The sequence below is a fragment of the Dipodomys spectabilis genome, unplaced genomic scaffold (genome assembly GCF_019054845.1).
Source record: "Dipodomys spectabilis isolate Male_0828 unplaced genomic scaffold, ASM1905484v1 ptg000609l, whole genome shotgun sequence".
In the NCBI taxonomy this organism is placed as follows: domain Eukaryota; kingdom Metazoa; phylum Chordata; class Mammalia; order Rodentia; family Heteromyidae; genus Dipodomys; species Dipodomys spectabilis.
In genome coordinates, this window is record NW_024871286.1 from 437604 (window position 1) to 453225 (window position 15622).

Genomic DNA, 15622 nt, shown 5'->3' on the forward strand with positions numbered 1-15622 from the left:
GCGCGGGGTCCAGGCGGCCAGGCCTGCGGGACCGGCCCGGGGGTGCGGGACCGGCCCGGGGGTGCGGGACCGGCCCGGGGGTGCGGGACCGGCCCGGGGGTGCGGGACCGGCCCGGGGGTGCGGGGGCTGCGAGGCTGCGCCGCCCAGCCCGGGGGAGGATGGCCCAGTCCTCTGGCCAGCACGAGGCCTTGGGCGGGTGGGCCCCCAGAAGTGCTGGTGACACCCCGGGACCTGGGGGTGGGCCCCCAGAAGTGCTGGTGACACCCCGGGACCTGGGGGTGGGCCCCCAGAAGTGCTGGTGACACCCCGGGACCTGGGGGTGGGCCCCCAGAAGTGCTGGTGACACCCCGGGACCTGGGGGTGGGCCCCCAGATGTGCTGATGACACCCCGGGACCTGGGGGTGGGCCCCCAGAAGTGCTGATGACACCCCGGGACCTGGGGGTGGGCCCCCAGATGTGCTGGACACCCCAGGACCTGGGGGGCTGCTCGGGGCCATTGTGTCTCCCCGCACTCGGCCTTGCAGTCGGGCCTCGGTAGTACCCCTCATGCGGGGCCTCAGGCAGGAAAAGACCCTGAGACCCTGATATCCAATGGACCAGCAAAAAGCGGGGAGCGGAGCTGTGGCCCAAGCGGTAGAGCGCCAGCCTTGAGCAAAAGGCTCAGTGGCAGCGCCCAGGCCTTGGGGTCCTGCCCCGCACACACACAGGAGCGAAACCGGGGAGGCCAGGGGCGCCTGCAGGCTGCCTGGCCTCCGGAGCCCCCTGCGGACCCCCGCCCCGGGATCACTCAGGAGGGGACACTGGGAATCCCTGGCGACGAGGTTCTGGGACAAGGCAGGTGGGTCCCCGCGGGGTTTAGTGAGCAGATGAGGTGGGAGGCGGGCGTCCTCAGCCAGGGTCCGGGGGGCTGACCATCTGCTCTCCTGGTCCCACCTGTCCCAGCTCAGGACCCGTCCCTGGGGCCCTTCCCCCCCACCCCGTGGTCGAATGGGCTCCTGAGGTCTGAGAAAGACCCAAGAGCAGGATAACAGGAAGCCACCCTTGGGTCACAGGATGCAGGTGGCCCTGGGGGGACGCCTCTGACCGTCAGCGTCCCCTCATAAGGATGGGGCTCACCCAGAGGATGGCAGAGTTGGAGGTGAGCCCCGGGGGACCTCCGGGTGCCTCAGAGGATGGATGAGGGCAGGGGGAGCCACTGCGGGGGAGGAAGTCCCTGTCTCCCTCGTAGGACTTTGCTAGACTTTTCTAGGTGGAAAGCCTTTGGCTCAAAGGGAGCCGAAGCCTCTGCGAGGGTGACCCCCGGTGGCCAGTCCCCGTCACTGCAGCTTCGGAGTCTTTGTTCTGTTTTGGGGGGAGGCCAGGCCTCTGAGACGGACCCCTCCGGCCAGCCCGGGCCAGGCCGGCCTGGAACTCCGCATCCTCCCGCCTCTGGGAGAGCTCGCCGTGCCCCGGGGCAGGGATTCTGTGGAGGGGGTGCCGGGGCCCCGACAAGGCCAGTTCCACCGCCCAGCCCAGGACGCCAAGGCAGGCCATGGGCTGCTCAGATGAGATGGGGAAGCCCAGTGCCATCGGGTCCAAGCTTTCTGCAGAAATCTGATGGAGCGAAGCTGTTTGGTGGAGTGAGACTGGAGGGCCCAGGCTCCTGGACCCAGCCGTACCTGAAGCCGAACCCTCTTGACTTTCCACTTATTTCCAAGAAGGTTTTGTTTCAGTGCTGGGGATGGAACGCAGGACTCTTTCTCATTCAGGGCACATGGTCTAGCCACTGAACTACATCCTGGGTGCTAAAAGTTGTGTCACTTACTCCACTTGAGCAGCTAGAGGAGCCCAGGTAAACACCTCCTGCCCTGGACCCCCGTATGTATGTGGCCCTGCTTTGCCAGCACGACTCCCGCCTCGGCAGGCAGCCAGCCCGGACCCGCGCCTCCCAGCTAACTTTAGAAGCCAGAGTGGGCCGATTTGCTTGGCTTATATTTTAGGCTGTCAGGCAGCCTCCACCGCCGTCCCCCCCCAACTCCAGTCTGGGACATGTGACCCAGGCAGGCTCCAGCCCAGCCAGTAGGGAGCTTCCCTCAGAGGGCAGCTGCCACGATGAGTCAGATACAAACATCGCCTCGTGCCGGCTCCTGTGAGTCACCGGGCTGGACGGGGTCCTGGATCCAGCTGCACCTGCCGCTCCAGCCCTGTCCTTCCCTGTTCCTTGAGCCTGTGTGCCCCAGGTGGCGTGAGCAAAGGCCAGGTCTCTCCGTGCTGCTGGGAGGTGTTGGACACCGGGTCGTCCGGTCCATCGCCAGCCCTGCCCCCAAACAAGGGCCAGCTGGCCAAGGCGCTGATTCCTGACTTGGGATCGCTCTCACCTGTGTGATAAAATGTGCTCCTGGTGTTCTGTTGTTTAAATTCCTTTGCACCTAGCCAACGAAGAAATACTCCTTGAGGAAAATTAAGTCGGGGGCTGAGGTCAGGAGCGTGGGGTTCGAGGCCAGCGCTGGAGGGGGGGCGGCTTTCTGTTGGGGGCGCTGTCCCTGCACTCTAGTTCTTTTTTTGTGCAGTCCTGGGCTTGAACTCTGGGCCTGGGCGCTGTCCCTGAGCTTCTGGCCCAAGGCCAGCGCTCCACCACTGGAGCCACAGCGCCACTTCCGGCTTCTTCTGCGTGTGGGGCTGTGGAATCGAACCCCGGGCCTCAGGCATGCTGGGGGAGCACTCTACCGCTGAGCCTCCTTCCCAGCCCCTCCCTGCGACTTGAGCCGCGGCGCCGCCTCCGGCGCTCTGCGGGCGCCTTGGCTTTCCTGAGCGGCTGGGATCACAGGCATGCGCACCAGCGCCCGGCCTAGCGCCCCGCGCCGGACTCCGCGGGCTTCCAGCACTGTTTCCACCTCGTCCACCAGACAGTGGATGCTATGTGCACGCTGATTGGCCCGTCACGCACTTAGTGTGGTAGCTGCATGCGGATTGGTCTAACGTTTCCTATGGTATCCGCAGGCTTATTGGTCCACCGGTGTTTGCTATGGCATCCTCAAGCTGATTCGCCCGCCAGACACTATGGAACCCGCAAGCTGATTGGCTCCAGGGCCGCATCCTGACACCCCGCAGGGTCTCGCCTGGGCCGGGGCTCCCGGGCCGCGGCCTCCGCAGCGGCTGCCTCGGGGTGGCCGCGAGCCCGGCACGGCCCGGAGGGCGTTGTGAGCAGTCGCCACCCTGCCGTCTTTAGGGACTGAGACCCGGAGGCGTCTGTGTTCGGGAACGCTTTGGGGCCGTTCGTTCCGGGAAGTTCTCCATCCAGCGCGGATCGGGCTGTGATGGGGGCCGCGGGTGGGGACGGCCGGCGGCCCGGCGTGGGGCTCCAGACCCCAAGGCGAGGTTTCCCCGGGTCCGACCCCGCGCCCCGCGCAGACGGCCGCTCCGCCCCGGGCCTTGGGGGCTGGGGCGGGCTTCCTTCCCCGGTGTCCGGGACACCGTCACGTCGAGGCCCAGGTCCAAGCCGGTCTCCAAGGACACAGCAGAGGCTGTTTTCTTCAGGTGTTCCGCGCGCAGTCCCGGCACGGGACGCTCGCGTTGTCCAGGGACCCGCGGAAGCGCGTGGAGAGCCCGCCCCGCCGGCGAAGGACGCGCGGGGCGGCGGCCGCGGGGAGGAGCCGCGAGGAGTGACTCGGGCTCCGGGGATGGGGCCCGAGCGGGGAAACCAGTCAGGACGCGCGCGTCCGGCGGGCGCCGAGGCCTCAGCCGGGACGCACGCGACGGGGGACCGGGCCCGGCCTCGGCGGGGGCGCGCACGCTGAGCGACGCAGTGGGCGGGGCCCGGTCTCGCAGCCCAGCCAGGCAGGGTCTGGCTGTTAGCGGGGGCGCGCGCGCCGAGAGCCCGCCGGGGCGGGGCCCGGCCTCCGCGGGGGCGCGCACGCTGAGCGACGCGGTGGGCGGGGCCCGGGCTCGCAGCCCAGCCAGGCAGGGTCTGGTTGTTAGCGGGGGCGCGCGCGCCCGGCGCCCGGCAGAGGGCGGGGCCTGGGTGGCGCGCGCGCGCCGAGAGCCCGCCGGGGCGGGGCTAGGGGCGGGGCCAGGCGTGGGCGGGGCGCCGGGGCTTGGCGGCGCCCCGACGGCGGCGGCCCCGGCCGGGCCAGTCCGTTAGCCTGCGGGTCGGAGGCGCAACCGGCCGGCCATGGAACAGCCCAGGAAGGCGGTGGTGGTGACCGGTGCGTGGCGGCCGGGGGCCGGGGCGGGCCGGGGCCGACGCGGTGGACGGGGCCGGTGCGCCGAGCGGCCCTCGGCTGGGCGGATGTCACGGCCGGCGGGAGCCTCGCGCGGCCCGGGCCGGAGCTTGGGGGCGGGCGCGGAGCCTCCCCAAGCCGCTGCCGTCCCCGCCCCGGGGCCCCGGGGCCGAGGGCCGACCTGCGGGCCGGAAGCCTCCGGGCACGGAGGGGCGGCCTCCGCTCCCGGGGTTGCGTGGACGCGGAGCGGTTCCGGGCCGTGGGGCCGGGGTTCCCGGGACGCTGCTGCCCGGCCGTGGGCGGCCGAGCCCGGCGCCGGCTGTCACCGACTCCCGAGACCGACTCCCGGGCCCCTTCCGCCGGCGAGGGTGGGGCGCCGTGACCCGGCCGCGGGGTCAGCGCGGGGGCCTTGACCTCTTCCTCCAGGGGTCAGCGTGGGGGCGCCCTGACCCTGCCTCGGGTCAGCGTGGTGGGGGGCGCCCTGACCCGTTCTCGGGGTCAGCGTGGGGGCGCCCTGACCCGGCCTCGGGGTCAGCGTGGGGGGGCACCCTGACCCGGCCTCGGGGTCAGCGTGGGGGGGGGCACCCTGACCCTGCCTCGGGGTCAGCGTGGGGGGGCACCCTGACCAGGCCGCGGGGTCAGCGTGGGGGGGGGCGCCCTGACCCTGCCTCGGGGTCAGCGTGGGGGGGGGCACCCTGACCCTGCCTCGGGGTCAGCGTGGGGGGGCACCCTGACCCTGCCTCGGGGTCAGCGTGGGGGGGCGCCCTGACCCTTTCTCGGGGTCAGCGTGGGGGGGGGCGCCCTGACCGGGCCGCGGGGTCAGCGTGGGGGGGGCCCTGACCTGTTCTCGGGGTCAGCGTGGGGGGGCCCTGACCCGGCTTCGGGGTCAGCGTGGGGGGCACCCTGACCCGGCCTCGGGGTCAGTGGGGGGGCGCCCTGACCCGGCCTCGGGGTCAGCGTGGGGGGGGCGCCCTGACCTGGCCTCGGGGTCAGCATGCTGGGGGCCTTGACCTCTTCCCCCAGGGGGTCACATGGACAGTTGCCAGGTTCCAGTGGAGGTTGGTGGCCAGGTCTGGCGGGCGGGACAGGTCCCGTGGGCCCGAAGGGGTTGCGGGAAAGGCCGCAGTGGGGTGATTAAATCATCCGCTGCCCCGGGGCCCAGCGCCCATCCCCGCAGCGCGTCCGCCTTCCGGTGCCGTTTGGTTTAGGTTTTGGTACCGAGGCCTGACCTCAGGGCCGGTGCTGTCCCTTAGCTCTCAGCCCGGGAGTAGTGGGGTCGGGGTGGGAGCCACGCGGAGGGGTTTGTCAGGATCAGAGAGGAGAAGGCGTCCCTGCTCCGCGCCCTCTGTGTGGCCCAGGCAGGGCTGAGGCTCTCTGTGCTGCTATTTCCACTGGGCCAGGACGCACCTCTGAGTGCCGGGTGCAGGCGGCATGGTGGGGAGATTCACAGCGTGCGGGGCTCCGGGGCCCCGGATCCCAGAGTCCAAGAGCCCCCCCCCCTCCGCCAGCCAGGGCTGGGCCAGCGTCCCAGAGGACATGTAGAGGAACAAGCCACTTTCTCTGGGGCCTGTCCAGGGTGAGCTGGAGGGGAGGAGGGGAGAGGCGGTGGGAGCAGGGCCGCTGGGGACCCCTCCCCACCTCCCCCCCCCCCCCCCCCCGCCTCCCCCGCAGGGCGGTGGGCATGGCTGACGTGCTGATTCTGCTGTGTTCTAGGGTTCGGCCCTTTCGGGGAGCACACTGTGAACGCCAGCTGGATTGCCGTCCAGGTAACCGAGGCTCTGGGGGCCCCCAAAATACCAGGACCCATGGACAAGCGTTTGTGGGTTTTGTGTCTCGATGCTGGAACTCTGCATGGTGGCCGGGGGAGCTGTACCCATTCTACAGGTGTGGAAACCTGGGCCCCGAGCCTGGGGGACGGCTCCTGGAGACCCAGCAGCCGGGCTGCAGAGGAGGGGTTCCAAGGAATCCTCCCTTGGACTGGCTTTTACCTAGGAGTTGTTCAAATACAGAACCACTCTTTATTTCCTACGCGCTTCCCCAGTTCCTCCAGGCCTGGTTGTGACCAGGAGGAACTGGAAGGCGCCCTGCTCGTGTTGGACAGGGGCTTTGGTCAGATGGGGAGAAGGGCCGGTCTTTCCCAGCTGTCTGCCAGACCCTCCACTGTCCTCCTAGCTGGGACTTTGGAAAGGGGACCAGGGAACAAAGGGCAGAGAGAGCGTTGGGGGTTCCTCCTCCTATAAATCAGCCCACAGCCCAGCCCTGATTAATCCTCGCCATCAGCAGCCTGATTTAAAGTGCCCGGCCCGCCCCAGACTCAGGGAGGAGAAGCCGAACTGAAAGTCTGGCACTGTAAACACTGCACCCCCTCCCTGCCCCCTGCAACCCTGGGAGCAGGATGGGGGAGCTGTGGCCCTGGAGATGGAGCGTGGCCAGACCCGGCGTGCACCCCGCTCCCCAGAGCCCCAGACAAAAAGAAGCAGCGTGATCCCCAAGCCTGTGTATGTGGCTTTGTGCAAGTCAGACAGGAGGCTTCACGGGCCGCGTGCACACAAAGCCGCCGTCTGCCGTCCGGGGCCCAGGCACTGCCGTCTGCATCTAAATCAGAGTGAAATCAATGCAGCGATCTTTGGAGATCCGCAGCTCCGTGGGGGCCGCGGGACACGGCTGCTGCTGTCCTCACCCAGACTCGGCTGCCCCTGTCCAACGTGAGAAGGAAGCAGCCCACCACTGTCTGGAGACACGATGCCTCAGCACAGAAAGGCAGCGGAGGAAGCTGGGCCCAGCGGCCACGCCACGCCATGCCTGTGACTCCAGCGACTGCATCTCCAGTGCCAGAAGAGCCAAAAACCAAAACCAGCCAGGCTCCGGTGGCTCCCGCCTGGCATCCTAGCTACTGAGGAGGCTGACATCTGAGGATCCCGGTTCAAAGCCAGCCCGGGCAGAAAAGTTTGTGAGACTCTATCTCCAACAAACCACCTGAAAGTGGCGCTGTGGCTCAAGTGGTAGAGCGCTTGCCTTGAGCTGAAGAGCTGAGGGACAGCGCCCAGGCCCAGAGTTCAAGCCCCATGACCAACCAAAAAACAAAAAAACTCTGGATGACCCCTGGTGGCCACCAGCTCTGTCCCCAGAGGCCCTGAGAGGCTGGATAGCCTCGGTCCATCCGAAGACTCCTGAGCAGGCGTGAATCCCCATGGCACCTCGTCCCTGCCCCCTGGCCCGTGGACTCGGTGACACCTGGACCCCAGGCTTGGGTAGGGGAGAGAACGCACCTGGCTGAAGCACACAGCCCCTGAAGGCCTTTGAGACCTATCGAGCCCTCAGCCTGGACCGGGCCTCCATGGAGCCCGTCCTGGCATGCAGGGCTGACCAGCTGTGTTCTAGAAGGATAGGTATCTGCCTGCTGCTGGCTCAGCGTTTCTGGTAATCGCATCCGCTCCTTACCAGTCAGGGTTGAGCAGAGTCCAAAGGCCGTGCATGTGTGCTGGGCACCACAGCAGCGCCCGGGCCAGCTGGGGAGATCACATGAGCCCAGGTTCAAGGCCAGCTTAGACAAGTTCATGAGACCCCACCTCAATCAATCCAAGTCAGAGATGTGGCACTGGGAGATGGCTGTCTCTGTCAGTCCTGGGCCTTGAACTCAAGGCCTGGGTGCTGCCTCTGAGCCTCTTCAGCTCAAGGCGAGCACTCCCCCTCGAGCCACAGCGCCACTTCCGGTTTTCTGGTGGTTCATGGGGGATCAGAGTCTGGTGAGATCCTCAGATCTCAGCTTCCTGAGTGGCTGGGAGGCCAGGCGTGAGCCAACAGCTCCTGGCCTCGATCTCTTTCTAAAGGCACTACACAGGCCGTGAAGGAGCCAGGCAGGCCATGCGCCGCCCAGGGCTGAGCATCTGTCTGGTTTGGCCCAGGTGTAAGTTGGGCTTGTTTGACCACCAGCCTTTTATGACGTGTTCTCTGCTCCTGTGCTGGGTGCTCCAGGGGCGCCCGGGGTGGTGGTGGTGGTGGTGCACGTGCTGAGGCCCGAGGAGGGGGGGGTGCGTGTGGCCAGGCCCGGGGGGGGGGGTGCGTGTGCCCAGGCCGAGGGGGGGTACATGTGCTAAGGCCTGAGGAGGGGGGGATGTGCGTGGCCAGGCCCCGGGGGGGGTGTGTGTGCGTGCTGAGGCCTGAGGAGGGGGTGCGCGTGCCCAGGCCCTGGGTGTGTGTGTGTGTGTGTGTGTGCATGCGCGCGCGTGCTGAGGCCTGAGGAGGGGGTGGGCGTGCCCAGGCCCCGGGAGGGGGGGGGGGAGAGGAGGGAGGGTGTGCGTGCCCAGGCCCAGCTGGGGCGCCCTGCTCCCCGAGGGGCAAGGTGCGGCTCCGGAACCCCACCGTATCCTGAAGTTGCTCCTGACCCTGTGTGGCCCCGCTTCTCCCCAGGAGCTGGAGAAGCTGGGCCTGGGGGACCATGTGGACCTGCACGTGTACGAGATCCCAGTGGAGTACCAGACAGTGCAGCAGCTCATCCCTGCGCTGTGGGAGAAGCACAGTCCCCAGGTGGGCCGGGCATGCGTGTGTGCTGAGCCCGTGTCATGTGTGCGCTGTGCTCGTGAGCCCGTGTGTGTGCATGTGTGCTGAGCCGTGTGCATGTGTGTGCTGAGCCCGTGTGCATGTGAGTGCTGAGCCTGTGTGTGTGGTGAGCCCGTGTATGCACGCGTGTGCGCTGAGCCTGTGTGCGTGCATGCACGTGCTGAGCCTCTCCCGCACGCACGCATGCAGCTGGTGGTGCACGTGGGCGTGTCGGGCATGGCCACCGCGGTCACGCTGGAGAAGTGCGGGCACAACAAAGGCTACCAGGGCCTGGACAACTGCCGCTTCCGGCCGGGCTCACAGTGCTGCGTGGAGGACGGGCCCGAGAGCATCGACTCCATCATCGACATGGACGCCGTGTGCGAGCGCGTGACCACGCTGGGGCTCGGCGTGTCCGTGGCCATCTCGAGGGACGCGGGCAGGTGGGCGCGGTGGGCCTGCGGGCGGGCTCCGGGCCGAGTCCGCGTTCCATGCGGGATTCGAACTCAGGAAATCCCTGGTGAGGGTTGGCGCGCAGCTCCCTGCCGGGGCGTGGCGGCCTAGTGGGGCGTGGCCTACTGGGGCGTGGCCTACTAGGGCGTGGCGGCCTGGTGGGGCGTGGCCTACTAGGGCGTGGCGGCCTGGTGGGGCGTGGTCTACTGGGGCGTGGCGGCCTGCCGGGGCGTGGCGGCCTGCCGGGGCGTGGCCTGCCGGGGCGTGGCAGCCCGGTTGACGTGCCGGGGCGTGGCTTGACCTCGGAGGGCGTGGCCCCGCGGTAGAGCGCCTGCGGGCCAGCACAAGGCCCTTAGTTCAAACCCAGGGCCGGGTCTGGGGCTGCCCCGTCTCCCTGTGGGCGGGGAGGGCCTCCCCTTTCTGGAAGCGACCTCACGCAGGTGAGGCCCGCGCTCTTCTGCTTTCCGGAGCTGGCCTCAGATGGTGAGGTCTACCGATGCGGTCGGCACAGCCGGCGACGGGCGCGAGCCCACGCCCGGCCGGCGGGGCGGGTCACCCACGCCTGGCAGGCCAGCCCCGTCTCGTGGGCAGCCCGGCTGTCGGTCCGAGCGGCCGGGCCTTCCCGGGGCCCGCGGCGTCCGACCCCCGGCCCTGCCTCCGCCACAGGTACCTGTGCGACTTCACCTACTACACCTCGCTGTACCGGAGCCACGGGCGCTCCGCCTTCGTCCACGTGCCGCCGCTGGGCAAGCCCTACGACGCGGGCCAGCTGGGCCGCGCGCTGCAGGCCATCATCGAGGAGATGCTGGGCGTGCTGGAGCGCGCGGACGGCCAGGCCTGCTGCCGCCGGCCCTGAGCCCACCGCAGAGGCCCGGCCGCAGGCGCCTCTGCCCCCTCGGGACTGCGGCGGGGCACCAGGGCGGCCGCGCTCCGCCGGGCCGTCCATGCCCCTGCCCCTGCCCCTGCCTCGCCAGACTGCGCAAAAGACCCCCAGTGCTCACTCAGCCTGGGGCTGCACTTGAACTCACCATGGCTCCGGCCACCCCCTCCCCCCCATTCCTCTCCCCCCCCTTCTCTCTCTTCTTTTGGAGACAGGATCTTGCTATGCAGCCCAGGCTGGCCTGGAACTCACAATCCACCTGCTTCCCAACGGCCACCATGCAAACAACAGCATCATTCTGGGCTGCAGAGTAACTTAGGTCTCCTGGGGAAAGCACTGGCAAGAGCCAGCTCCAAGTTTTTTTTTTTGTTTTTTTGTTTTTGGTTGGTCGTGGGGCCTGAACTCTGGGCCTGGGCGCTGTCCCTGTGCTCTTCAGCGCAAGGTGAGCGCTCTAGCACTGTGAGCTGCAGCGCCACTTCTGGTTTTCTAGTGATTCAGTGGAGATAGGAGTCTCATGGCTTTACTACCTGCCTGCACTGGCTTTGAACCATGGCCCTCAGATCTCGTCCTTCTGAATTGCTAGGGTGACAGGCATGAGCCAACAGTGCCTGCTTACCAAGAGTCTTTTCTGTCTTCTTCTTCTTCTAATTCTTCGGTGCAGCCTTTTTTCTCCTCCTACTCCTTCTTTCTTCTTCTTTGGCCTCCTGCCCTGAAAGCTGGACTTTGGACTGCACATTAGCTTTGGGGCTTAGCCCTGATGGGCAGTCACGGCGAGGCCGGGCTACAGCTCTCTGGTCACTGTGAATTATCTGCGGTGTAGCAATGGAAGCCATGAGGAGCCCACACAGTCTTTGCCCATCCTGGTGTGGGTGGACTGGAGCTGGGCAGGTGCGGCCAGCGGGCCTGGCCAGTGGAGAAGCAGTGCCACTGGGGTTTATGTTTGTGGTTTTGGAGACATGCTTTCAGGACTCTGGAGTCAGTGTCTGCCCCCTGGCAGGAGGAGCCCCTCCCTGTGGTGGCCGCCAGCTCCACCCCATCTCCACGTGTGACACACGTGGCATCGGCTTCATCCCTCCCACTGTGCAGCCGGGGACCAGGCAGATGCTCGTACTGGGCACGCGCTCCTGGTCTCCTCCGAGTCTCTTCCTCCAGCCTGGCTTCCTGCTGGCCAACTGGCTCCAACTGTGATCCTGGGGCCTCAGCCTCCTGAGCAGTGGGGATTGCAGTGTGGCCCTTGGTACCTGCTCTTCATGGGTTTCTGAGCCATTTCTTCGGTGTTGTGTTCATCCTGGTGGGAAAAGCTGGTGTGGTGGGGCCTTCACTCCGCAGTGGTGGCCAGGTGCCTGCCGTCCCGTGCTCTGCTCCCTCCACATCCTCTGTCCCTGCCTGGGGTCTCCTGAGAACACCTGGACCAGAGACACAGACCTCCCCAGCACCTCGCATCAGCAGTCAGCGCCGGCCTGCTCAGGACACCCCGGGGCCTGGATGTGGGGACAGGGAGAGCCCAGGACGCCCCAGGGCTGTTCTTTGCAGCTAGGAGGGGAGTTGCCATCCTGTTTCCCAAGTTCGGGGGCCACAGGTGTGTACCAGGCGCCGGGTGGCCACTGGCTGTCCTAGCCCATGTGCTGGGGGGGCCCTCAGGCATCCTGGGGTGCACGGCCTGCGGCCTGTCCCTCCCCAGGCTCTCCGGCTCTGGTCTGCATGGATCCCTGTGTCCAGGGCCTGGGTCAGCAGAGGGGTCCCGAGTACTCGGGGTCTTCCCTGTGGGCGTGGCCGGGCAGGCTGCCAGGATGTGGCCAGTGGACATGGGTGGGGCCTGTAGTGTGGGCAGGGCCGGTGGGTGTGGCTGGCAGGCCAGGTCATGGGGGCAGGGCCTGCTGGGGTTGGGGCTCTGGGCCAAGGAGAGGCTGAGAGCTTGCAGGAGGCTGGTGGCTGGTGGAGAGGCTGGAACTTGGGGTGCCCCCCGGCCCCCAACCAAGGGCTGAGTGGCTGCAGACGCAGAAGGAAGATGTTTTGTCTGAGTTCCTGGGGATAGCTGGTCCCTGGAGGGAACCAGCAACACTCCCTTTCCCCTCCTCCTCTCCCCCCACCTCTGCCCTCCTTTCCCTGCTCCCCTTAGACTGCTCTGGACACCCCAAGACACTGCCCCCCAGACCGTCCTGGACACCCCAAGATGCTTCCCCCCCAGACTGCCCTGGACACCCCAAGATGCTGTCCCCCAAACCGCCCTGGACACCCCAAAATGCTGCCACCCACTCCCGTCCTGCACACAGAGCACCTGGACCCCTGCTGGCTTCAGGTGGCTGTGGACATCTGGGCCTTTGTGGGGTGACAACTAGTGTTGGGGGGAGGGGCCCTTGCCTGACTGGGGCCTGGCTTGTTTCTGGAGACCCCCTCAGTGTCAATGTGTTCAGTTCCCCTCTGGGAAAAGACCTCCCTGTTGAAGGTGCCTTGTCCCCAACCCAGGGCCCGGCCTCTCACCCCTAAACCTGCCAGTGCCTTGTCTGGGAGCCCTGGGCCCCAGACACCCGGGGGCCCAGCCGTGGGGACCCCCAAACCTGACTCTGGAAAGCAATAAAACGTTGGGCGGGGTCCTTGGTGCCTGCACTTTGTGACGTCATCCGCAGTGCAACGTGGACGCAGCTGTGCCCTGAAAGCAAGTGGCCGCCCAGGGAACATGTTTCTGCATGCTGCTGGGCTCTGCTGTGCCCCCCAGCCCCCACCCGGGGCTCCAGCCCTGCCCAGCAGTGTCCAATGTGGGCGCTGGCCGGCTGAGCACGCCCCCTGCGTGACAGGGGCAGGCATCCCCACCATGCCCTATGACGTGGGGTCGGCCTTGAGCCTCCTTCTCCCGCTCTCTGCCCCCTGGGGTGCAGACACTTTGCTCAGCTTTTCTCTTGCGGTGCTGGGATGGCACCAGGACGCACACAAGCCGCAGGGCCCCGCGGCCCCCCTGCCGGCCCAGCTGTGCCCTTCACAACAGGCTCCAGGACCAGGCGGCTGTGTCCTGTCAGCGCCCCATGGAGGCCTGGCCCTGTGCCGGCTCTGGGGCCCGCAGGGAGGCTGCGCCACGGAGGATCTTCCCTCAGAGCCCTAGGCTGGGGTGCAGCAAGGAACAGCGGCCCCCAGGCCAGAAGGAAAGAAAGCTGCCTGGAGGGGGCAGGGGGTTCCTGGAGCCCTTGTGGAGCTTGGCCCAAATGGTAGAGCTCTAGCCTTGAGCCAAAAAGGCAGAGGACAGCACCCAGGACATGTGCACACATGCACTCACACAGATGCACACAGACACGTGCACACAAGGCACAGACACATAGACATGCACACAGGCATGCATGCGCACACGCACACAGGCATGCGCACACACAGACACATGCACACAAGGCACAGACACACAGACATGCACACAGGCATGCATGCGCACACGCACACAGGCATGTGCACACAGAGATGCACACAGACACGTGCACACAAGGCACAGACACACAGACATGCACACAGGCATGCATGCGCGCACGCACACAGGCATGCGCACACGCACAGATGCACACAGACACATGCACATACACAGAGGCATGCGCACACACAGGCACAGGCCCACACGCACACAGGCATGTGCACACACACAGATGCACACAGACATGTGCACACACAGAGACACACATATAGGCACATAACATGCACAGGCACACACGCACAGAGGCATGCGCACACACAGGCACAGCCCTGTTCCTTCACTTCTAATGACCCCGTCCTCTCTCCCAAAAAACACGTCTCTGAAGTGGCACTGTGGCTCCAGTGGTAGAGCGCTCGCCTGGAGCTGAGGACCTGAGGGACAGTGCCCAGGCCCAGAGTTCAAGCGCCATGCCTGACAAAAACAAAAAATGTCACCTGTAACCTACACACCCCTCAAAACCCCAGGGCTTGGGGAAGACGCTGGCTGCGGGGCCTGGGTGGCCCTAGCCGGCCGCCCCAGGGACGGGCACAGCCTGGCCGGGCACTCGAGGGCACGTGATGGGCGCCGGGCTGGTGGGGGGTGGGGGAGCTGGGGGGACCCGGGGGCCGCATGACGTGCCTCAGCTGATCCACTTCCTGCCAGCCCAGCCCAGCAGCCGCCAGGGCCTCCTCCACTCCCGTTCTGCTGAGTCACCATTGCTGCCCCACTGGGTCACAGGTCACGGCTGGCCACACAGCCCCCCATGCCAGGACAGGAAGAGGGGGGGACCCCGCGGCCTCCAACCGGCCCCAGCCCGATCTCGTGCATGCAAACACCCGTCAGCGCCTTGCGAGGTTACACCAGGTGGAGGAAAATCATGCTCCTCACGGAAGCTGGAGACGCTTCTGGAACCTCTGAGGTCTCCCTGGTGTCAGCAGAGGACAGGCCACAGCCGTGGTGTGGGCCCAGCCCGTGGCGAGGGCCGGACTGCAGCGCGATGTTTCTGAGCACACAGCCCATGGTCTGCACCAGCTCTGTTTGTGGCTCGAGGGCTGGCCCTGTGCTCACCGTCTGCCCATGGCCCCGCGGTCAGGCGGTGGTCTGGCCCGCGCTGGGACACGTGGCAGGAGGAAGTGTTAAGCCTGGGGGGACGTGACATGGGGACTTGCGTCTCCGCCTCTTGTCTCTGTGATTGCTGACCACCAGGCAGTGGACGCATCCTGCTGGCCCCCGCTCCCCCACCCTGTGCAGGGCTGGTACGGGGGGGGGGGGGGGGACTTACCATGGGGCCACAAAGACAAACCCTTCCTGCTATAGGCCGCCTGCCTCAGCACTGAGAGGCTGGCCAAAGCCTGGCACCGCAGCTACTCAGGAGGCTGAGAGTTGAGGATCGCTGCTGGAGGCCGCCCAGAAAGGAAAGGCTGTGAGGCTCTTATCTCCAGTGAACCACTCAAAAGTCAGAAGCAAAAGCTGGGAGCCGGTGGCCCATGACTGTCATCCTAGCTACTCAGGAGGCTGAGATCTGAGGATCACATTTCAAAGCCAACCTGGGCAGGAAAGTCCATAAGACTCTTATCTCCAATAAACCACTAGAAAACCAGAAGTAGCACTGGCTCAAACGGTAGAGCACTCGCCTTGAGCTGAAAAGCACAGGGACGGTGCCCAGGCCTGCGTTCAAGCCCCACGACCAACAACAAAAACAAAGCAAAAGTCAGAAGCAGAGCGGCTTAAGTGGTAGAACACCAGCCTTGAGCACAAAAGCTCAGGAAGGACAGTGCTCAGGCCCCGAGTTCCGGCCCCAGGCCCAGCTAGAAGCGGCCTTCTACACAGACGCGGCTCTGGCACTGCCTGGCGACCCCAGGGGCTGCGTGCCGGGGCTCTCGTGGGGCCCTGCGCTCTCCCGGAAGCTTTAGTCACACGAGTGTTTGCTGAGGGCAGGCAGCGTCCCCACCTGGCCTGCTGGTGGCCAGATGGTCATGGGCTGCCTCTGCCCCAGGGAGGCCTGGGGGTGAGGTCATGGCTGGCTGGAGGCCCGCTCTGTGTGTCCGCCCTGCCCAGAGAGGCACGGGGCTGCCCTGACGTCACAGGCAAAACATTTTGGGAAGCAGAGGCCCAGCTGG

General features: G+C 66.6%; 1 protein-coding gene and 1 long non-coding RNA gene across 2 annotated transcripts; both read left to right on the top strand.

Annotated features, from left to right (window-relative positions):
• The first annotated feature begins 4085 nt into the window (after positions 1–4085).
• Pgpep1 (pyroglutamyl-peptidase I) lies at positions 4086–10491 on the top strand. Its single transcript, XM_042671267.1, has 5 exons — positions 4086–4185; positions 5914–5966; positions 8611–8727; positions 8950–9182; positions 9859–10491. Exons 1-5 carry the CDS (start codon positions 4152–4154, stop codon positions 10046–10048), a joined length of 627 nt encoding a protein of 208 aa, XP_042527201.1. The 5' UTR covers positions 4086–4151; the 3' UTR covers positions 10049–10491.
• Positions 10492–10551: 60 nt separating this feature from the next.
• Positions 10552–12664, top strand: LOC122100883. The gene is made up of 2 exons (XR_006146265.1): positions 10552–11651; positions 12192–12664. It is a non-coding gene; the product is annotated as an uncharacterized LOC122100883 (long non-coding RNA).
• Positions 12665–15622: the final 2958 nt, after the last annotated feature.

Coding starts and splice junctions, on each gene's coding strand:
- Pgpep1 (XM_042671267.1), top strand. CDS start 4,152: ATGGAACAGCCCAGGAAGGCGGTGGTGGTGACCG. Junction 4,186..5,913: donor GAAGGCGGTGGTGGTGACCG/GTGCGTGGCGGC, acceptor GCTGTGTTCTAG/GGTTCGGCCCTTTCGGGGAG. Junction 8,728..8,949: donor GGGAGAAGCACAGTCCCCAG/GTGGGCCGGGCA, acceptor GCACGCATGCAG/CTGGTGGTGCACGTGGGCGT.